The sequence below is a fragment of the Erpetoichthys calabaricus genome, chromosome 16, assembly GCF_900747795.2.
Source record: "Erpetoichthys calabaricus chromosome 16, fErpCal1.3, whole genome shotgun sequence".
NCBI classification, from domain to species: domain Eukaryota; kingdom Metazoa; phylum Chordata; class Cladistia; order Polypteriformes; family Polypteridae; genus Erpetoichthys; species Erpetoichthys calabaricus.
In genome coordinates this window covers 10,186,515-10,203,530 of record NC_041409.2, presented here as the reverse complement: position 1 = coordinate 10,203,530, position 17,016 = coordinate 10,186,515, and the positions used below count along the sequence as shown (strand labels likewise).

Here is a 17,016-nt window from a genome sequence, read left to right as displayed (position 1 = left end):
ATATATATATACCAGCTGAACTACCCAGCGTTGCCTGGGAGGAAAATAAAGTTTTTTTTTTTAATTGTTTGAGAAAAATATAATTAGAAAAAGCACAAGTTTAAAAATAAAAATAAATATGAGTCGGTTGTTGAAACCCAAAAAAGCGATCATAATATCAGACCACAACTTATACGGCCGTTCAAAAATGCAACACTTACATTTTTTGCCTCCTCTAATCTTGCATCAATTTCTCAGATGCATTGAATTGTGTGGCAGCAGCGCAGTTACCAATTTCTTTTGCAACTTCAAAGACATTTAATTTAAAATCAGCTTCATATTTTCTTCTGATCGAACGCTCCATTGTAGATAAGGGATGGTCTTACGATAAAAGTGTATGAGGGTGTGAGATACAAAAAACACAAAATAGTGCAAATGTTGCTTCGGAATAGTTCTGGTATTAGCATGTGGTCACGTAGGCATAATAGAGAAAGAGAGAGAGAGGTTAGGAGTACGCGCTGATACAGCGCATTGCCTCACCTACAAAAATGGCAGTGTGTTCTGTGGTTACTCTGTCAGGTGGGCATTAGCATATCATAATCTGTTAGATCAATAGCGAGAGTTTTCCGCTTTCGACTTGGACAACAGACAGTATAAAATACCATAATACCACATAGCTCTGATCTCTCTCTCAAAAACGTTAAATGTTACTCTTTAACAATCTGTAGATGATAATGTCTGTTGAACACACAGGTATCGCTAGCTAAGCGGAGGCAAGGTGCACTGCAACACGTGGCGAGACGTGGAGTAACTGGTACAGAGGCTGGCAAGTGAATGAGAAAGGCCCCGCCCCCATGCTCTGAGCCCACAGGCACTCTGTTGGATTTGCATAAATACATTGATACCGCAAGTGAACTATGGTACTTAGTGTGAATATTTGAGACTTACTTTTCTGTTCAGGTACCCATTTCATTTATGTAATCCGCGGATTCTCCGCTATTTTTTGTTCGTTTATTACGATTATAGTTATTTATTGATTCCCTTCTTTAGCTGACTGCCTGCTCATATAAGGCACTCCGCTTTTTTTTTTTTTTTGGAACAGGTTTGATTCATCCAAGTGATCACTCGGGCTCCGTTCATTCACTTCACGTGTGCCGCTCTCTCGCTTCTTATTCTTTCGTTGCCTCCTCAATTGTGTAATGATTATAGTTATTTATTGATTCCCTTCTTTAGCTGACTGCCTGGTCATATAAGGTGCTCCGCTTTTTTTTTTTTTTTGAACAGGTTTGATTCATCCAAGTGATCACTCAGGCTCCGTTCATTCACTTCACGTGAGCCGCTCTCTCGCTTCTTATTCTTTCGCTGCCTCCTCAATTGTGTAATGAATGTTTTCTTCAGCACTCTTTCGCGTTCTTCCTTCACTTCACGTGAGCCGCTCTCTTGCTTCTTATTCTTTCGCTTCCTCCTCAATTGTGTAATGAATGTTTTCTTCAGCGCTGTTTCGCGCTCTTCCTTGTTTTCTACGTACTGCCTTCAGTCAGTTCACGTGATTACGTGGGAGGCGTGATGACGCGACACGCAACTCCGTCTCCTAAGGCCATCTTACTGCCTTCCATTACAGTATATGGACAAAAAAGAGGTTCCAGTTATGACCATTACGTGTAGAATTTCGAAATGAAACCTGCCTAACTTTTGTAAGTAAGCTGTAAGGAATGTGCCTGCCAAATTTCAGCCTTCTACCTACACGGGAAGTTGGAGAATTAGTGATGAGTGAGTGAGTGAGTCAGTCAGTCAGTCAGTGAGGGCTTTGCCTTTTATTAGTATAGATTACGATGTCACCTTGAGTATAAATAATACAATTTATTCAAAGCAGTGATTTATAGCACATACATTTAAAAATGCTTATGGGTTGAACTAAAGTCTTTACTTCATTTTATTTTTGCCATTTCATTTTATATTGTGCACATCCCATTGACAATAGTAGTAAGAGTGACTCTGCCATTAATGACATAAACAGAGACATCACCCCACTGAAAGCAGATTGTGACAAATAGAGCAAACATTTCTAGCATGTGTAATCTCTATGGGCTTTTAAATGGAGAAAACATTTTTGGAATTACTTATCATAAATTAAATGTATTTTTAGTTTTATCATAATATTCATGTTTGTTTTCAGCCAGGATTGCATTTATATTTATTTCTTTAATTTGGTTATCAACAGTAAATCCTAAGTGATGTGTTATATTGTATTTTTAGTATCTTATTAATTACATATTTTCTTTCAAAGAAAGTCAGCTTTATTATCTTTGTAGAATTCTGCAAGTATTTACAGTTTGTAAATATGTCGTCATTTAAATCTAAGTTATGAACTGACACATATCTAAAATATTGAAAAAACAGTTGTACTAAATTGAAATATCATCATTTAAGGAATTTTTATACTGTTACACTTATAATGTTATCTTTTTTTAGCTTTGGTAATTCCTATTTATACTTCATTGAGAATATTATCCACCATACATTTTATTCCCCTGTACATTATTGCCTAATGGAAACAGATGATTTCTAGATTACTTTTTTGCTTACTGTTTTACACAGTTAATGCTATAAACTCTTCATTTGCTTTTTTTCCATCTCTGGTTTGAATTAGATCAATCTGGTGTGTCAGAATACTTTAGAAGTAGACAAAACAGCTTATCCAAGGACATTTAAAAAAGCAATAGTGAATTTCAATTCTAAGAAAATGTTGAAGTGAAGTACAAAGGTTGATGCACTTGAACACAACTGTTAACATCATCCAGGGCTGAAGATCTTCCAAAATGAAGAGTTTGATGCAGAATTATTTGTTACTGCAGCTGACCGTATAAGTACTATAAGTATCTACACAGCACTTGCTTTTTTAATATTTGTCATGTGCAGTTCTTGTTAATGAATACAAGAAGAATTTTACCATAATTTTTAGATATTTAAATTGTCATTTATAAATCAATTTTCATAGATTTAGAAGCCCATCTCTGTCCTGGGCTAGAACTGCCTTTGGACAGGGCGCTTCACAAGACTCATGCTTACATCCCCACTCATTCACATCAGGGTAATTTAAAGTCCCCGACCAATCTAATCTCCACATATTTGAGATAATGGTGAAACAGGAGTACCCGCATGAATTTCCATTTAGACACAGGGAAAATGTGCAGGCTCCACATGGACAGTACATAGAGTGAAATTTGAACTTTGAACCAGATTTACAGCAGCAATAACCACCGCACCACAAATCATCTTTGTACATGTTAATAAATATCCAAAAAACATTTGTCCATATTTATATAATGGAGTAAATGTGATTGTAATCATAGGAACACAAGTGTCCAGAAGTTTAACAGATAAGAGGACACCATTAAGTTCATCAGACTCGCTTGGTTAGCAAATATCCATATCGTTCCAATATGTCTTATTTTAAGACTTGTCAAGAGTTCCACATCAAATATTTGGTAATTTGTTCCATATTCCCATGCCTTCTGGCTTTCAGGCTTGAATTGGATTGTCTAGTGTTCTTTCTTTGTTTATTAAACTTATTGTCAATTTATGTGCATTTAAAGCTAATTTACATTTTGCCTCTAGATTTTTGTGTGTAATCATATTAATACTTTTAAAGTATTCATTTTTAACTATATCTATGCCAATATCTATGCAAACGAATGAAAGTCCAAGTCTTTAGAGTCCTGGTGCTTCCTGTCTTGCTGCATGGTTGTGAGACATGGATGCTATCCAGTGACCTGAGACAAAGACTGGACTTCTTTGGTACTGTGTCTCTTTGGAGAAGCCTTGGGGACCGCTGGTTTGACTTTCTGTTGAATTAGTGAATGCTCAGAAAGTTTGAATGAGGTACATTACCTGCATTGTGAGGGAGTGTCAATTATGGCACTACGGCCATGTGGCGCAATTCCCTGAAGGTGATCCATCTTGCAGGATCCTCATGGTTGAGGACCCGAGTGGCTGGACCAGACCAAGGGGACACCCACGTAACACCTGGCTGTGGCAGTGGTCATGATGGTCATTTCTGGAGGGTGGAACTGAACCGTGTGTCTGTCTGGGGGGATACCAACCAGGATCCTGAGCTGTTTCGTCATGTGGTGGGTGCAGCAACACACTATACTGGTGCATGCTCCCCAGCCTGACTTGACCTGATTTTTAAAGTTGCAAGGCAGTTTAACTATTGTTAAGATAATTACAAATTGCTACAATATTACGAGTGGCAAAATCTACAGTTTGGTACATCCTGAGAAAGAAAGCAAGCACTGGTGAACTGAGCAACGCAAAAAGACCTGGACGTCCACGGAAGACAACAGTAGTGGATGATCGCAGAATCATTTCCATGGTGAAGAGAAACCCCTTCACAACAGCCAACCAAGTGAACAACACTCTCCAGGGGGTAGGCGTATCGATGTCCAAGTCTACCATAGAGAGAAGACTGCATGAAAGTAAATACAGAGGGTGCACTGCAAGGTGCAAGCCACTCATAAGCCTCAAGAATAGAAAGGCTAGATAGGACTTTGCTAAAGAACATCTAAAAAGGCCAGCACAGCTCTGGAACAACATTCTTTGGACAGATGAAACCAAGATTAACCTCTACCAGAATGATGGCAATAAAAATGTATGGAGAAGGTGTGGAACAGCTCATTATCCAAACCATACCACATCATCTGTAAAACACGGTGGAGGCAGTGTGATGGCTTGGGCGTGCTTGGCTGCCAGTGGCACTGGGACACTAGTGTTTATTGATGATGTGACACAGGACAGAAGCAGCCGAATGAATTCTGAGGTGTTCAGAGACATACTGTCTGCTCAAATCCAGCTAAATGCAGTCAAGTTGATTGGGTGGCGTTTCATGATACAGATGGACAATGACCCAAAACATACAGCCAAAGCAACCCAGGAGTTTATTAAAGCAAAGAAGGGGAAAATTCTTGAATGGCCAAGTCAGTCACCTGATCTTAACCCAATTGAGCAGGCATTTCACTTGTTGAAGACTAAACTTCAGACAGAAAGGCCCACAAACAAACAGCAACTGAAAGCCGCTGCAGTAAAGGCCTGGCAGAACATTAAAAAGTTGGAAACCCAGCATCTGGTGATGTCCATGAGTTCAGGACTTCAGGCAGTCATTGCCAGTAAAGAGTTTTCAACCAAGTATTAGAAATGAACATTTTATTTCCAGTTATTTAATTTGTCCAATTACTTTTGAGCCCCTGAAATGAAGGGATTGTGTTCAAAAAATGCTTTAGTTGCCTCACATTTTTATGCAATCGTTTTGTTCACCCCACTGAATTAAAGCTGAAAGTCTGCACTTCAACTGCATCTGAGTTGTTTCCTTTAAAATTCATTGTGGTAATGTACAGAACCAAAATTAGAAAAAAGTTGTCTCTGTCCAAATATTTATGGACCTAACTGTAGTACTGTCCGTAACAAATAGTATAGTATAGCTTCGATAATGTTCATATATTGGGAGAGGAAAACCATTGACAGTCCAGAATTCTCAGGCCTGAACTGAGTACATTCACTGTCAGTTATAGAAAATGGTAATTGACAGTCACTGTATTACACACGGGCGGCACGGTGGCGCAGTGGGTAGCGCTGCTGCCTCGCAGTTGGGAGATCTGGGGACCTGGGTTCGCTTCCCGGGTCCTCCCTGCGTGGAGTTTGCATGTTCTCCCCATGTCTGCGTGGGTTTTCTCCGGGCGCTTCGGTTTCCTCCCACAGTCCAAAGACTTGCAGGTTAGGTGGATTAGTGATTCTAAATTGGCCCTAGTGTGTGCTTGGTGTGTGGGTGTGTTTGTGTGTGTCCTGCGGTGGGTTGGCACCCTGCCTGGGATTGGTTCCTGCCTTGTGCCCTGTGTTGGCTGGGATTGGCTCCAGCAGACCCCCGTGACCCTGTGTTTGGATTCAGCGGGTTGGAAGATGGATGGATGGATGGATGGATGTATTACACACAATGAATGAAATTCCACTTGTCTGTCATATCACTCCATGCTCCAACTGGAAGTCTATACATGGCACCATACCTCTGTAGATGGCAGAAAATAGTATATATATTGTAAAGGCATTCTTGTCCTGTCTGGACATCTCTTCTTTCAAACATAATATCTTTATCTTTTTAATATTTAATGTAATGGAGATAAAAATGTAATGATGTAGATACTTTACTATACTGTACTAATTGCCAGGTGTCATGTAGATTGGAGTTTTCCCTTCAGTTCAGAGTTAAAAAAAAATTGTAGAAGAATGATCTGTATTATATTTAATAAAAAATGTTAATCTTGGGATTATTTCATAAAAAACAGATATCACATAAGGTTGTTTTAATAAAAGATAAATAAAATTTGCATGTAGCAGAATGCCATTTTTTCTTAATCTGCTGAGGCAGCGTTACAGTAAAAGCAATTGTTAACTAGGCTTACTTCACAACTTTACTGTAAAGTGAAAACTTTTATAGTAAAGGATGTAATGTGTTGCAGCACTACAGAGTTCATTTAACGCATTTAAAGCATTAGGAATGAGGCAGTTCTGCTGCTTATTATAGTTTAGTTTAGCAGGTCATTTTACTATTTAATAACTTGTGCTAATTCCAATTATAGATATGTGCAGTTACATTTTCAGTTTAATAAAAATATACTTCAGATCATTTGTAATTCCATTTCACTAGTCAAAATTAGGAGACTCTTCTCTTTGACTGCTATGAAACTTTCAATGAGACACATCTGTAAATAAAATAAAAAGTATCTATAATTTGATTACTCAGTCTGTATGACAGTGAATAGTAAAATAAATAGCTTAAAGCCATTTGACATGTTGCTGTACTTGATTTGCAAAAGAAACAAACTAAACTCATTGCCCTTTAGTCACACTACAGGGCAAAAGAGCAACTGCAGTGCCAGACCTTATCAGTGAACGATTGGTTTTATTATGCAACAAGTCATAATTGCCAGACAGATAAAGTTGGTCATGAGTGTGTGTATGTCTGTGTGTGAGGCAATGGTGTCTGATTTGCTGAAGGTAACCAATTGATGTCTTAATTCAGCAAAAGGACTTTCTAGGAACTGAATGACTTTTTTTTGGTAAGAAAACAGTGTTTTTGCATTTTTTAAACCATACCCACCCATTCATTTAATCTGGGATAAATGCCATAGTTTACTTAATGGAGACTTATTAATCAAAATAAAACAGTTTTGAAGGTGCATGTATAGGAGTTGCTAGTAGACCTGTATTTAATGGAAATTGAATTTTATGTGTATACTATGAGAGAAACAGAAAATAGAATCAACTGTTCCTGACTCTAAACACCACAATAAATGCAGTAAGTCTGCAATAAAGTATTATAAGCTTCTATTTATTTAACTAACAACCCTCTTTTAACTGCAGTGGACTGGCGCCCTGCCCGGGTTTGTTCCTGCCTTGCGCCCTGTGCTGGCTGGGATTGGCTCCAGCAGTCCCCCATGACCCTGTGTTAGGATATAGCAGGTTGGATAATGACTGACTGACCCTCTTTTAATATGCTGCATCCAAGTATTAAAGTAGTTATTTTACTATTTGCTTATTATAACTTTTGATTAAAACTGTTACAATTCCAGAATGTTTGCATTCTTTGTCAATACCAGAAAAGTTTCACACTACTCAGTACCTATTCAACACCAAAGCAAAAACAGAAAAATCATTCAACAACTTTTTTTTAAAAGTACTTCCATTATTCAAGTTATCCATAATGAGCCTTTTTCTGTAATAGAATAAATATATATAAATGCTAGCAGTTAAAGCAGCTTTAAGGTACCAGTATATCCATCAAGTAGCTACCCATCTGTCATTTAGGTAAACTAGAATTTGCATTTAAAAATGTCAAAACACAATGCAGTTGTTGAATTTAAATGTGTGACATGGGGAATCCCCAGTGTAAGAAAAAGTGTGGGAAGTTTTGATCTTGGAAGGATATCATTGTTTATAACATCATGGACTCCCCGATTTATCTTAACATGTGTACATTCTGAATGTATTCTCTGACATTTTCTCTTGAGTAACAGAAAAATATTGCTTAAAATCAATACTGAAAGTGAAAATTCTAACTTATTACATCTGTACTGTTACTGAATTAATGAATTTCAAGGTAATTCAAGATATTTGTATCTAAAAAAAACTCTTTAAAGCTGTTTTTCTAATAACATTTTTAAAATATGGTTTGACAGAGAATCTTTTGCTTAGCTTTGTAGAATTTACTATTATAAGATTTATATTTGCATCATTAGCTGTTTAAAAACTTACTAAGAAGTAATTCTTAGTCAAATTAGTTCAAATACCAAATGTTAAAAACACTTAGTGCTTAACTGACTCAATCTCTCTCTCTCTCTCTCTCCATTTTTACATCTGTCCAAACTTTGTCTTCCTGTGTGAAATCAATTTTGCCAGTTTTACACTAATCCAAAGCATCTATGAGTGATCAGAGTTTACTTTTTCTTAGCCTATGCAGAAATGCAGAATGAGAAAATTAACTAGACTGATGGTACCTGTTGTCTATTAATCTTAACATATGATATGTGTCTTTGCTATTTTTGTCACATTTTAGGGGTTCAGCTGATTAATATTAGTGTGCCTTCAAAAACCGAATAAATTACACAAATATAGCATATGCATGTTCGTAGTATGAAGTATGCAATTTTTTTCATCTTGCTAACTGCATGTCTCAGCAGTTATACGTTTTGGCTCACACAGTACATGTCGAATTAATAGGGAGATGTACTTTGTGCTTTGATTGAAGAGTTGAAGCACTTTTGGTATTAACAGATAGACAGCTCATTCATCCCTAGTGCAGACAAGCCAAATAGCCACTTTGTTTGAAACTTGCCTCTCTTTTTGCTGGCTACAAGTGTTTGTTAGCATGGCAAGTGTGCAGGTTCCTCACACATTTCACAGTCCTATATGTGTAATTGAGGATCCCTGCAAGGATTCCCCCATGATCCTTAACTGTAAGCCAGTTAGAAAGTTAATGGATGCTTAAGCAGACATCTGTAGATGTTCTCATTGTAATCAGAGAATGAAATAAAGCCTATGTTCGTCACAAGGACTGTGCAGGACATTATATTAAAAAGCAAATAATCTCAACATCATTTTATCTCCTCTTACAAATTCATGACAATTACAAATTGAATGATCACAACAGACATCTGATTGGTCACATCAATGTGCTCTCAAAGTATGCAGTCTGTTTCTGGAGTAGCTCCATAATGAAATAGAAGTAGCAATAAAGCAATAATATTTTAGTTTTTTTTTCTTTAATAATAAGCATAATTCCCACAATCACACTTTGAAGTTCTCCTACCTCTAACCCAAAGCATTTCCAGACATGACTTCTGCTATTCTACATTTTGACACGTGTTGATGCAGTGCTGTATGGCCTCTCTAAGCCATTTTTATGTGTAATTTTTACTCACATTTTTCTAAGTTATTATTGTGCCTTTCAGAATAATTAGTCACCTTGCAGTCAGGCATGAGTCCAGTACTGACTTTTACTCAGTACAGCTGGTAATGTGCAAAGGTTAGTAGCTTTACATCTTTGGAATTTAGGTATCAAATTGATACTGAAGTATCCATTCTTGTGACATCCCTAGTTTAAATTGCAGTACTGGTTATCTCACTATTGAAAAAATTGTTGACACTGAATACTGTATATATGTAAATACTTTCTTAAAAGATGAATATTGATTTATGAAAATTTGTTTTTAGTTTTGTAAATTACAATTCAGAACAGTAAATTAAAAAATTTAAGTAACTAGCACTCTTGACAGTTGATGAAAAAAGAAGTGTCTACTAAATTAATGTACTGTATACAAATATAGATTTCTTTACACTTTAATTTGAATATTATCTAAATCATATCACATTTTCATGTGACAGTCTATTTGCTGTATATCTTCTTATTTATTTATTGTTTTTATATATAGAGTACCAGGTTGGCCCTTGACCACTTGGAGTCAGTTCCTGAAAAGCTTAGCCTGTTAGAAGACTTCAGGGATTTGGAGGTAAGGTGTGCTTGTCAGTTCTGGAAGTTAATACACTTTTTATTTTAAAATTACATTTCTCAATATATCTTTCTTTCTTCCTCCATGCCAGTAAGCCTTTGTTCAATGTAATCTTCTTTTTCTTATCTCAATACTTTAGTTTTTAATTAGTGACCTTCCAGTCTCAGGGTGTCGGGATCCCATCATGGTCAAACCCAATAGTAACTTCTGAAATGTAGAACAACGCTGATTTAGCTACAGAATAGGAATGATAGAGCACTCACTAGTCCATTCTGTCTTTCTTTGCCCCATTGTGCCCTGGGCAGCCATCATGGGTCCAGATCTGTCATCGTTTTGCAATGCCTTCCAAACCAATTGCAAATTCAGAGTTGTCTATCCTCTTCCCTCAAACCTATTGTTTGCACTTTACTCTTTAGGTTGAACAGTATATACCCACTTGTCCTTTGTGAAAAAAACTTGTTCAGCTTTATCCACCATGTGGACTGTTCTCCAAGAGCTCTCTCTAGGATGTTCCAGGAGAATTCTTCTGCTGCACGCTGCACATAGAGCTTTCTGGTCACTTGTTGCTTCCTACTGCTGTGGATTTTCTCTCTCTTACCACAGTCTTAGAAAGAGTGAAGGAGAGAAAGAAGAAGCCATAATAGTATTCCTATTAAAAATGTACTGTATACAGTATATGCTGCATATACTGTAAATTTCAATGTGGAATCTAAGCACAAATTATTTACTTAGCTAAAAATTGTCAGGTATATTAAAAAAAATAAAAAATTGTAAAAATAATTTCCTAAGAAACAGCAAGGTACAAAATAATATAAAACCACACAAAGATGCAAGTATTTTCATGTACAGTAACAAAAAAATAAAGAAGACAAATTTGTTGTAGCTATGATTAAATTAAGTTTTCTTAACATTACCGGTTCTCAGCAGGTCCAGAAGGGACAGTATCATTTACATAATGGAAAGCAAATTTTACAGAAATGTTAAGAAGGGTATTCCCATGTAGTATAAGTTACCTACATGTAAATATAAAGATGTGATAGCCCTATATGTTGAGGAATAATGTATTTATTTATTTTGTTTAACAAAACAAAGACTTATCAAAGAAATTTACTTGATTAATAATACAGTTCTATCACAGTGATATTTTGAAGGAGTTCAGACAATCCAAAAGTATAGTAACACCATCCATCCATTTTCCAACCCGCTGAATCCGAACACAGGGTCACGGGGGTCTGCTGGAGCCAATCCCAGCCAACACAGGGCACAAGGAAGGGAACCAATCCTGGGCAGGGTGCCAACCCACCGCAGAGTAACACCATTGATAATACTAAAATTATTCCATTTTTAAAGTGTGTGTTTTATATTTTATGAATGCTTACATCCAAATTTCACTGCTGATTTCAGTCTGATTATTGAAATAATATAGCTGCTTATACTTCAGAAATTGCTTCATATCCTCTTGGTAATTTTGAGGAAGGTGTGGCTTTCTTTTATAGACTTCGCCCTTATCAACTAATTTTTTTTTGGAATATCTTTAATAACCTTGCTTTTTTTGAACTGGACTTATGATCTCTTTCTGATGATATTTAAAATCTGTTTTTTTAAGATTTCTTTTTTTTTTTTGCTTTTGAACCCTACTAAATAAGTATGGCTGCTAAAAAATTTAAACATTTATGAAGTGCAGCAATAAGATATTTCAGTTATTATTGCTACATCATATATATATATTTTTTCCCACATGGCAGAAGGGTGTGTTATACTACAAAATGTGCTTTACTCTAATCATGTGTTTGTTAATCATGATAACTATGAATATAGACATCTTCAATATATAGGAACAATTAAAATAAATTTACTGAGTACTAATCTAGTTACTTTATTTGAGAATGCTTTTGAGTTCCAGTAAAACCTTCATGTAAGTAACAAATTCTACATGCATTTCAAGCGCACCCTTAAATATAGTTATAGAGGAAATACTGCATGCCCAAAAACTGAAATGTAAACTTAGCACTTTTACAAGTGCAAAATTAATATATAAGGGGCAGATGAGAGGTCTTCAGTTTCTACCAAAAATTTGATTTGACATGCCATACTATTGTGAAGCATTGTCTGGTTGGCAAGAAGTTAGGAGAGGCATGGGCACTACAAAATTGCAAGAAATGGTCCTGTTGACCTACTTGGCTGGTAGATGGCAGCAAAGAATTCCTGGAAATATAAAGGTGTGTGCATCACTGGAGCTTCCTGAGAGATTTGGCTTTTTAATAAAAATTGAAGACTCAGGGATGCAGAGACATCCTTGTCTTGTAAATGGTCATAAGACTTGGCCAGAATTATCATCAATGAGGGTATTAAAGATGCCTAAGCAAGAGTTATCTTTGAGTCTAGAGTTAATAGATAATATGGAAGGAATGTTCACTTCCAGGTAAAAGAAGCAGAGTCAAGACTGAGGAAGATAAAATAGGGGTCGAGAGTGAGAAAGAGAATGATAAATGGGACCAGGGGTTTGGTTTACCAAATTGATGTGGTAAAGTACCGGTAGATACACAGAGGATTAGAAACTGAGCTGCAACACAGTTGTTTTGTCTATTTTTTATATACAGAATTCTCCATTTTCTGTTTCTCATCCTTTTATATGCCCTCTTGTCAACAAACACACCATTTTACATAGTTTTGGCCTCCTTACCATTTTTCCTAATGTGAGGGGCCAGTACAAGAGAATCACTTCTTATTTTACTTTAGTTTTCTATATGAATATTTATAAAAATTATATTCAAACAAAATATTGTTTTACTGCAATTCTGACCCCAAAATGATGTATGTGTACATGCAACATTTAAAATATTGTAGTAATTCAAAAGGTTACATATCCCAGCTTACTTTTTCAAACCACATGATGCAAACTAATCTATATGTAACTAACATTTGTATTCAGGTGTTTAAACACTCTGCTTTTATTGCCCAGCATTAGCAATGAGACATTTCTGTGCATTGAGTTAGTTAGAACTGAAAGAGAGAATAGAATTTGCCTCACTTTCTTTATATTTTAGCTTTCAAGATTTTCATCATCATCTCTTTAAAAGTTTGGCTTTACATAGCACTAGAAATTATGGAATCAACTGCAAGGACTAAACTGGATAATGTGAATAGTGAATAGTTCATGTGAATAGAAAACTTCAGGTTCCATTTTTGGATTTTTAGATGTTATCTGTAAATTATTCACATCTTTTTCCATTTTTTTAATTTAATAGTTTCATTTCCTAAGAATGGTCAATTACTTATTAAGGTAACTTTGTATAATCTTAAGGAAGAAAGATATTTCCTTCTGAAGTGTTGAGTTTCTGGACAATAGTGGTTTACTGCCCATGAATTCATGTGAAACTGCCTTAAGTGAAAGTGACTTTCTGAAGTATAATCACAGAGGCAGTAAGGTTAAGAGTAAAGTAGGGGTTTGGACTTAGTTTTGGCAAATAGCTTAGATATATGTGTAAGTATTACGCAAAACGATTATGTAAGATGATATGCCATTCAAATAAAAAGGGGAAGCTCATGGCCATCGTTATGTGTAATGAACTGCCATTGAGCAGTTTTAAATGTTGTTTTTTCATCTCACAGATTAAACTTTACAGACAAATCTGTTTGCTTGAACTGTGTAACAGATAAGAAATCTGGAACAGTTTCAGACTGAATTGGTAATGTAATGAACACCATTCAAAACAGTGTCTGCGGAGTGATAATTATACAAGTAATCAGATTGCTCCATATGTAGAGCAAGGAAAAAAATGACAGTTGCTATTATTTCATAATATTTTGGGTAAACAAAATACATTTCAAAGAGTCTATTGTTTACTCCTAAAAAGAATTAACATCTCTTTGGATATATTTATTGCGACATATTGTGATATATTTAAACAAAACCTAAAAAATAAGCTATACATGCAAATTAATAGTTTGCCTTATGTTTTTTTTTGATTGTGCCATTACAGCAACCTGAGCATTAATCCATTCATTTAGTAACCCATTTATCTAGTTTGGCATTGTTGGAATCCCAGCATCCTAAGGCAGGAACTAGCATTAGACAGAAAGTTGCTTGTTGATCTGTGTATGAATGTTGTTCATATGTAATATACATTTTGCTAAAAGTCTTCAAATCCTGAATAGATGTTGCACCTTTAAAGTTATTCGCTATGTGCAGTTTGTGAATGAAGGCATGGTATGAACTTGTGTGTTTTACACCCTCATCCTTTTCCCAAAGACACTTCCATTACTGTTGGAATAAATCACATCTACAAGACAAATAATTGTTTAATTGAATGATTATCGTAGAACACATTTGTTGACAAAAAAAATACCTGCACTTACATACAGTACAAGGAACAATAAAGTGATTAAATCATTTACAAACATTGGAATCACTTTGAAATTATGATATTACAATTGCAGGGTTGTGGCTACAGTAGATGAAACTGATGGAAAGCAATACGAAGTGCCTTGCAAAGGTAATAAATGTTTCTAAATGAAAAGATTATACTTACAAATTTTGCACTTTCAAGAGAAAGGTTTAAGCAAAAACATTAAGTAATTTGTAGCCAATATTTTAAAATAAAAACCTGAAATTTGCTGCTTGCATCAATACACAGACTGTGCATTAGCTGTTTCTTGAGGCACCTTTTTATGCAGTAACAGCTTTATGCCCTTTGAGGCATGTATCTGTCTGTTTTGTACACTGCTATTAGTACTATTTGCTCATTGGCCTTAGAAAATTTGCTCCAGCCTATTTAAACTCCTAAGGGAGTGCTTGGAAACTATCAATTCTGAATTATGTAAATTTACAGTATAATACATACAAAAGCTTTAAAATATCCAAATATTTTTGCAAGGCATTCTGCTGTCGGCAGCTCCCAAGAAAACAGTAGATAACGGTACATGTCAAAAAAACTGCACCTCAAAAAAGCAACATTTAAAAAGGGAAGATGTATAATTCATTATGGATTATGGCAAGTAATTAAAAGGTATAAACATCTTGTAATTTTGCTACCAGTCACTAAATTGTAACAATTTAAGCAACAGCATCTTATTTAAAGAAACATGATGTATACGAAAAAGAAAACCAAGTGTGATTTCAGCTGTAATATACAGTATCTACTGTAAATAGTAAATTGAAATTATGCTTATGGGAAATAATTAGTGTACATGTCCACCTACTTTGTCTCAGGCTTATAATAGGGCACTACCTGTACAGACATTGTCTAATAGATAAGTGTAAGGGTAACAAAAGACATTGATCATTTCAATGGAAATAAGATGGAGAAAGAAAAAATATGAACAACTGAGCAATTACTGCAATACTACACAAGTTAAATAAATAGTAGCAAAAACAGACTAAAATGCCTCCAAGAGATTCTCAAGAAAGAGAACTGAAATGAGATAGTAATAGCAAGTAATATAAAAAAAATATGTTCGCTAAGCTTTTACAGGAGAAGAAATAATGGAATTCCTGTGGCCAAGGTAAAAGTGAGAATGGTGTTTAAGAGTTCAATGTGCTTTAAGTGAAAGATATGTTGAGAAGCAACAAAACCTCTAAACCTTCCATTTTTAACAGCAGTGGTAAAAGAAATTATCATTGTTATTTATTAATCATTTTTTAAAACCTATTCCAGAAATAAGATGAAGAAAATAGTTTCCTAGCAGTTTTAGACTGAGAAGAGCCTTAACTCTGTTTCTTTGAAGTTATTGTTAGAAGTGAAGTATAAGACTACTTATATTTAAAAAAAATAATGACACAACATGTGCTTTGAAAGATAACATCTTTCCAAATAAATTGGTAACAGTGGCATAACAGTCTAAATTACGTAACAGAGAAAAAGCCTGGACAGTCTTCAAAACTGGGCAGATACTTGGTATATACAGGCAGGGGCAGGGGGATTTACGTTGACACAGTATTCTGATCTTCAGGCCAAGTTGCACAAGCAAACATAAGAGCTAATGAAATATTACCTTTTCATACAATGGCATTTATAACAACATAGTGGATGCTAATATTACTTTATAACTCCAGAGCCCCTAGTTCAAATCTTAGCCTGGGGATATCACTGCAGAGAGAATGTATTCTCTCCATGTCCATAGTTTTCTCTGGATACACCAGGTTTCCTCCCATTGCATGTTAGGTTGATTGACTGTAATTATCAAGGTGTCATTTTGTAAATAAAATATGACATCGGGACTGGCTCTGGGTCTCACAGTGATCATGAGTTGGAGTAAGAAAATCAATGTTCAAACTCTCTAATATGGTACTGTGACCACTTCCAGAATATAAAGGGCAGTTCTGATGGTCATACAATAAAAAATGTTAAAGCATTAGCACTAGATGTTGTATAGAAAAGTGCAATCAAGTGTGTTCCCAGGATATCATCAAAAGAAACTTTATTAGTTTTAGTAATTTAGTAAGTTTCCTGTATAAACATGTTTGAACAATGCAGGGTCATAGGAGGCCAGAGCCTAACCCCATATAGAAAAGAGCCCTGGTCCTCATGAATAAAACTTGCTTATGCTCAGAAACACATGTAAATCATTTCTTGTGCAAAAGTTGGGATTTATAAAAGAGGAACTTGGCGTGAAGATTGCCTTAACGTTATGGAAAGGATTGGGCATCCATAAGTCCTATGCAGACATTTTTGGCATTGGAATTTTTGCGACTCCGGGTGGCAGCAAAATAATGTGAACAGAAAGTCTCATTTCATTGCTCATTTCAATGAAGTGTCATTTCCATTCTGATGTTCTTGAAGTAATTTTATCACATTTAACTTGACATGTTTTCTCAATATAGCCATCTTCAACATTGGTAGTAACATTAAGAATATGCATTAGGCATCAATTGCCTTATTATGTAGCCTATCTGTTGTATCTATAAAAACGATATGCAGTGTTCTCTATAACATAAATGTCAATGGCAGCATTACCAAGAATCCAACCATCACACACA

The 17,016-nt window shown here is 35.5% G+C and overlaps 1 protein-coding gene across 3 annotated transcripts in view; it reads left to right on the top strand.

The window, feature by feature from the left end:
- The window catches only part of LOC114666582 (centrosomal protein of 128 kDa-like), a 218,452-nt gene that overhangs the window by 188,152 nt on the left and 13,284 nt on the right, over positions 1 to 17,016 (top strand). For all 3 annotated transcript variants that reach the window (XM_028821489.2, XM_051920153.1, XM_028821491.2), the window contains one exon: positions 9,960 to 10,037. In XM_028821489.2, coding sequence (XP_028677322.2) covers positions 9,960 to 10,037 — 78 coding nt within the window. The remainder of the gene's footprint in view (positions 1 to 9,959; positions 10,038 to 17,016) is intronic.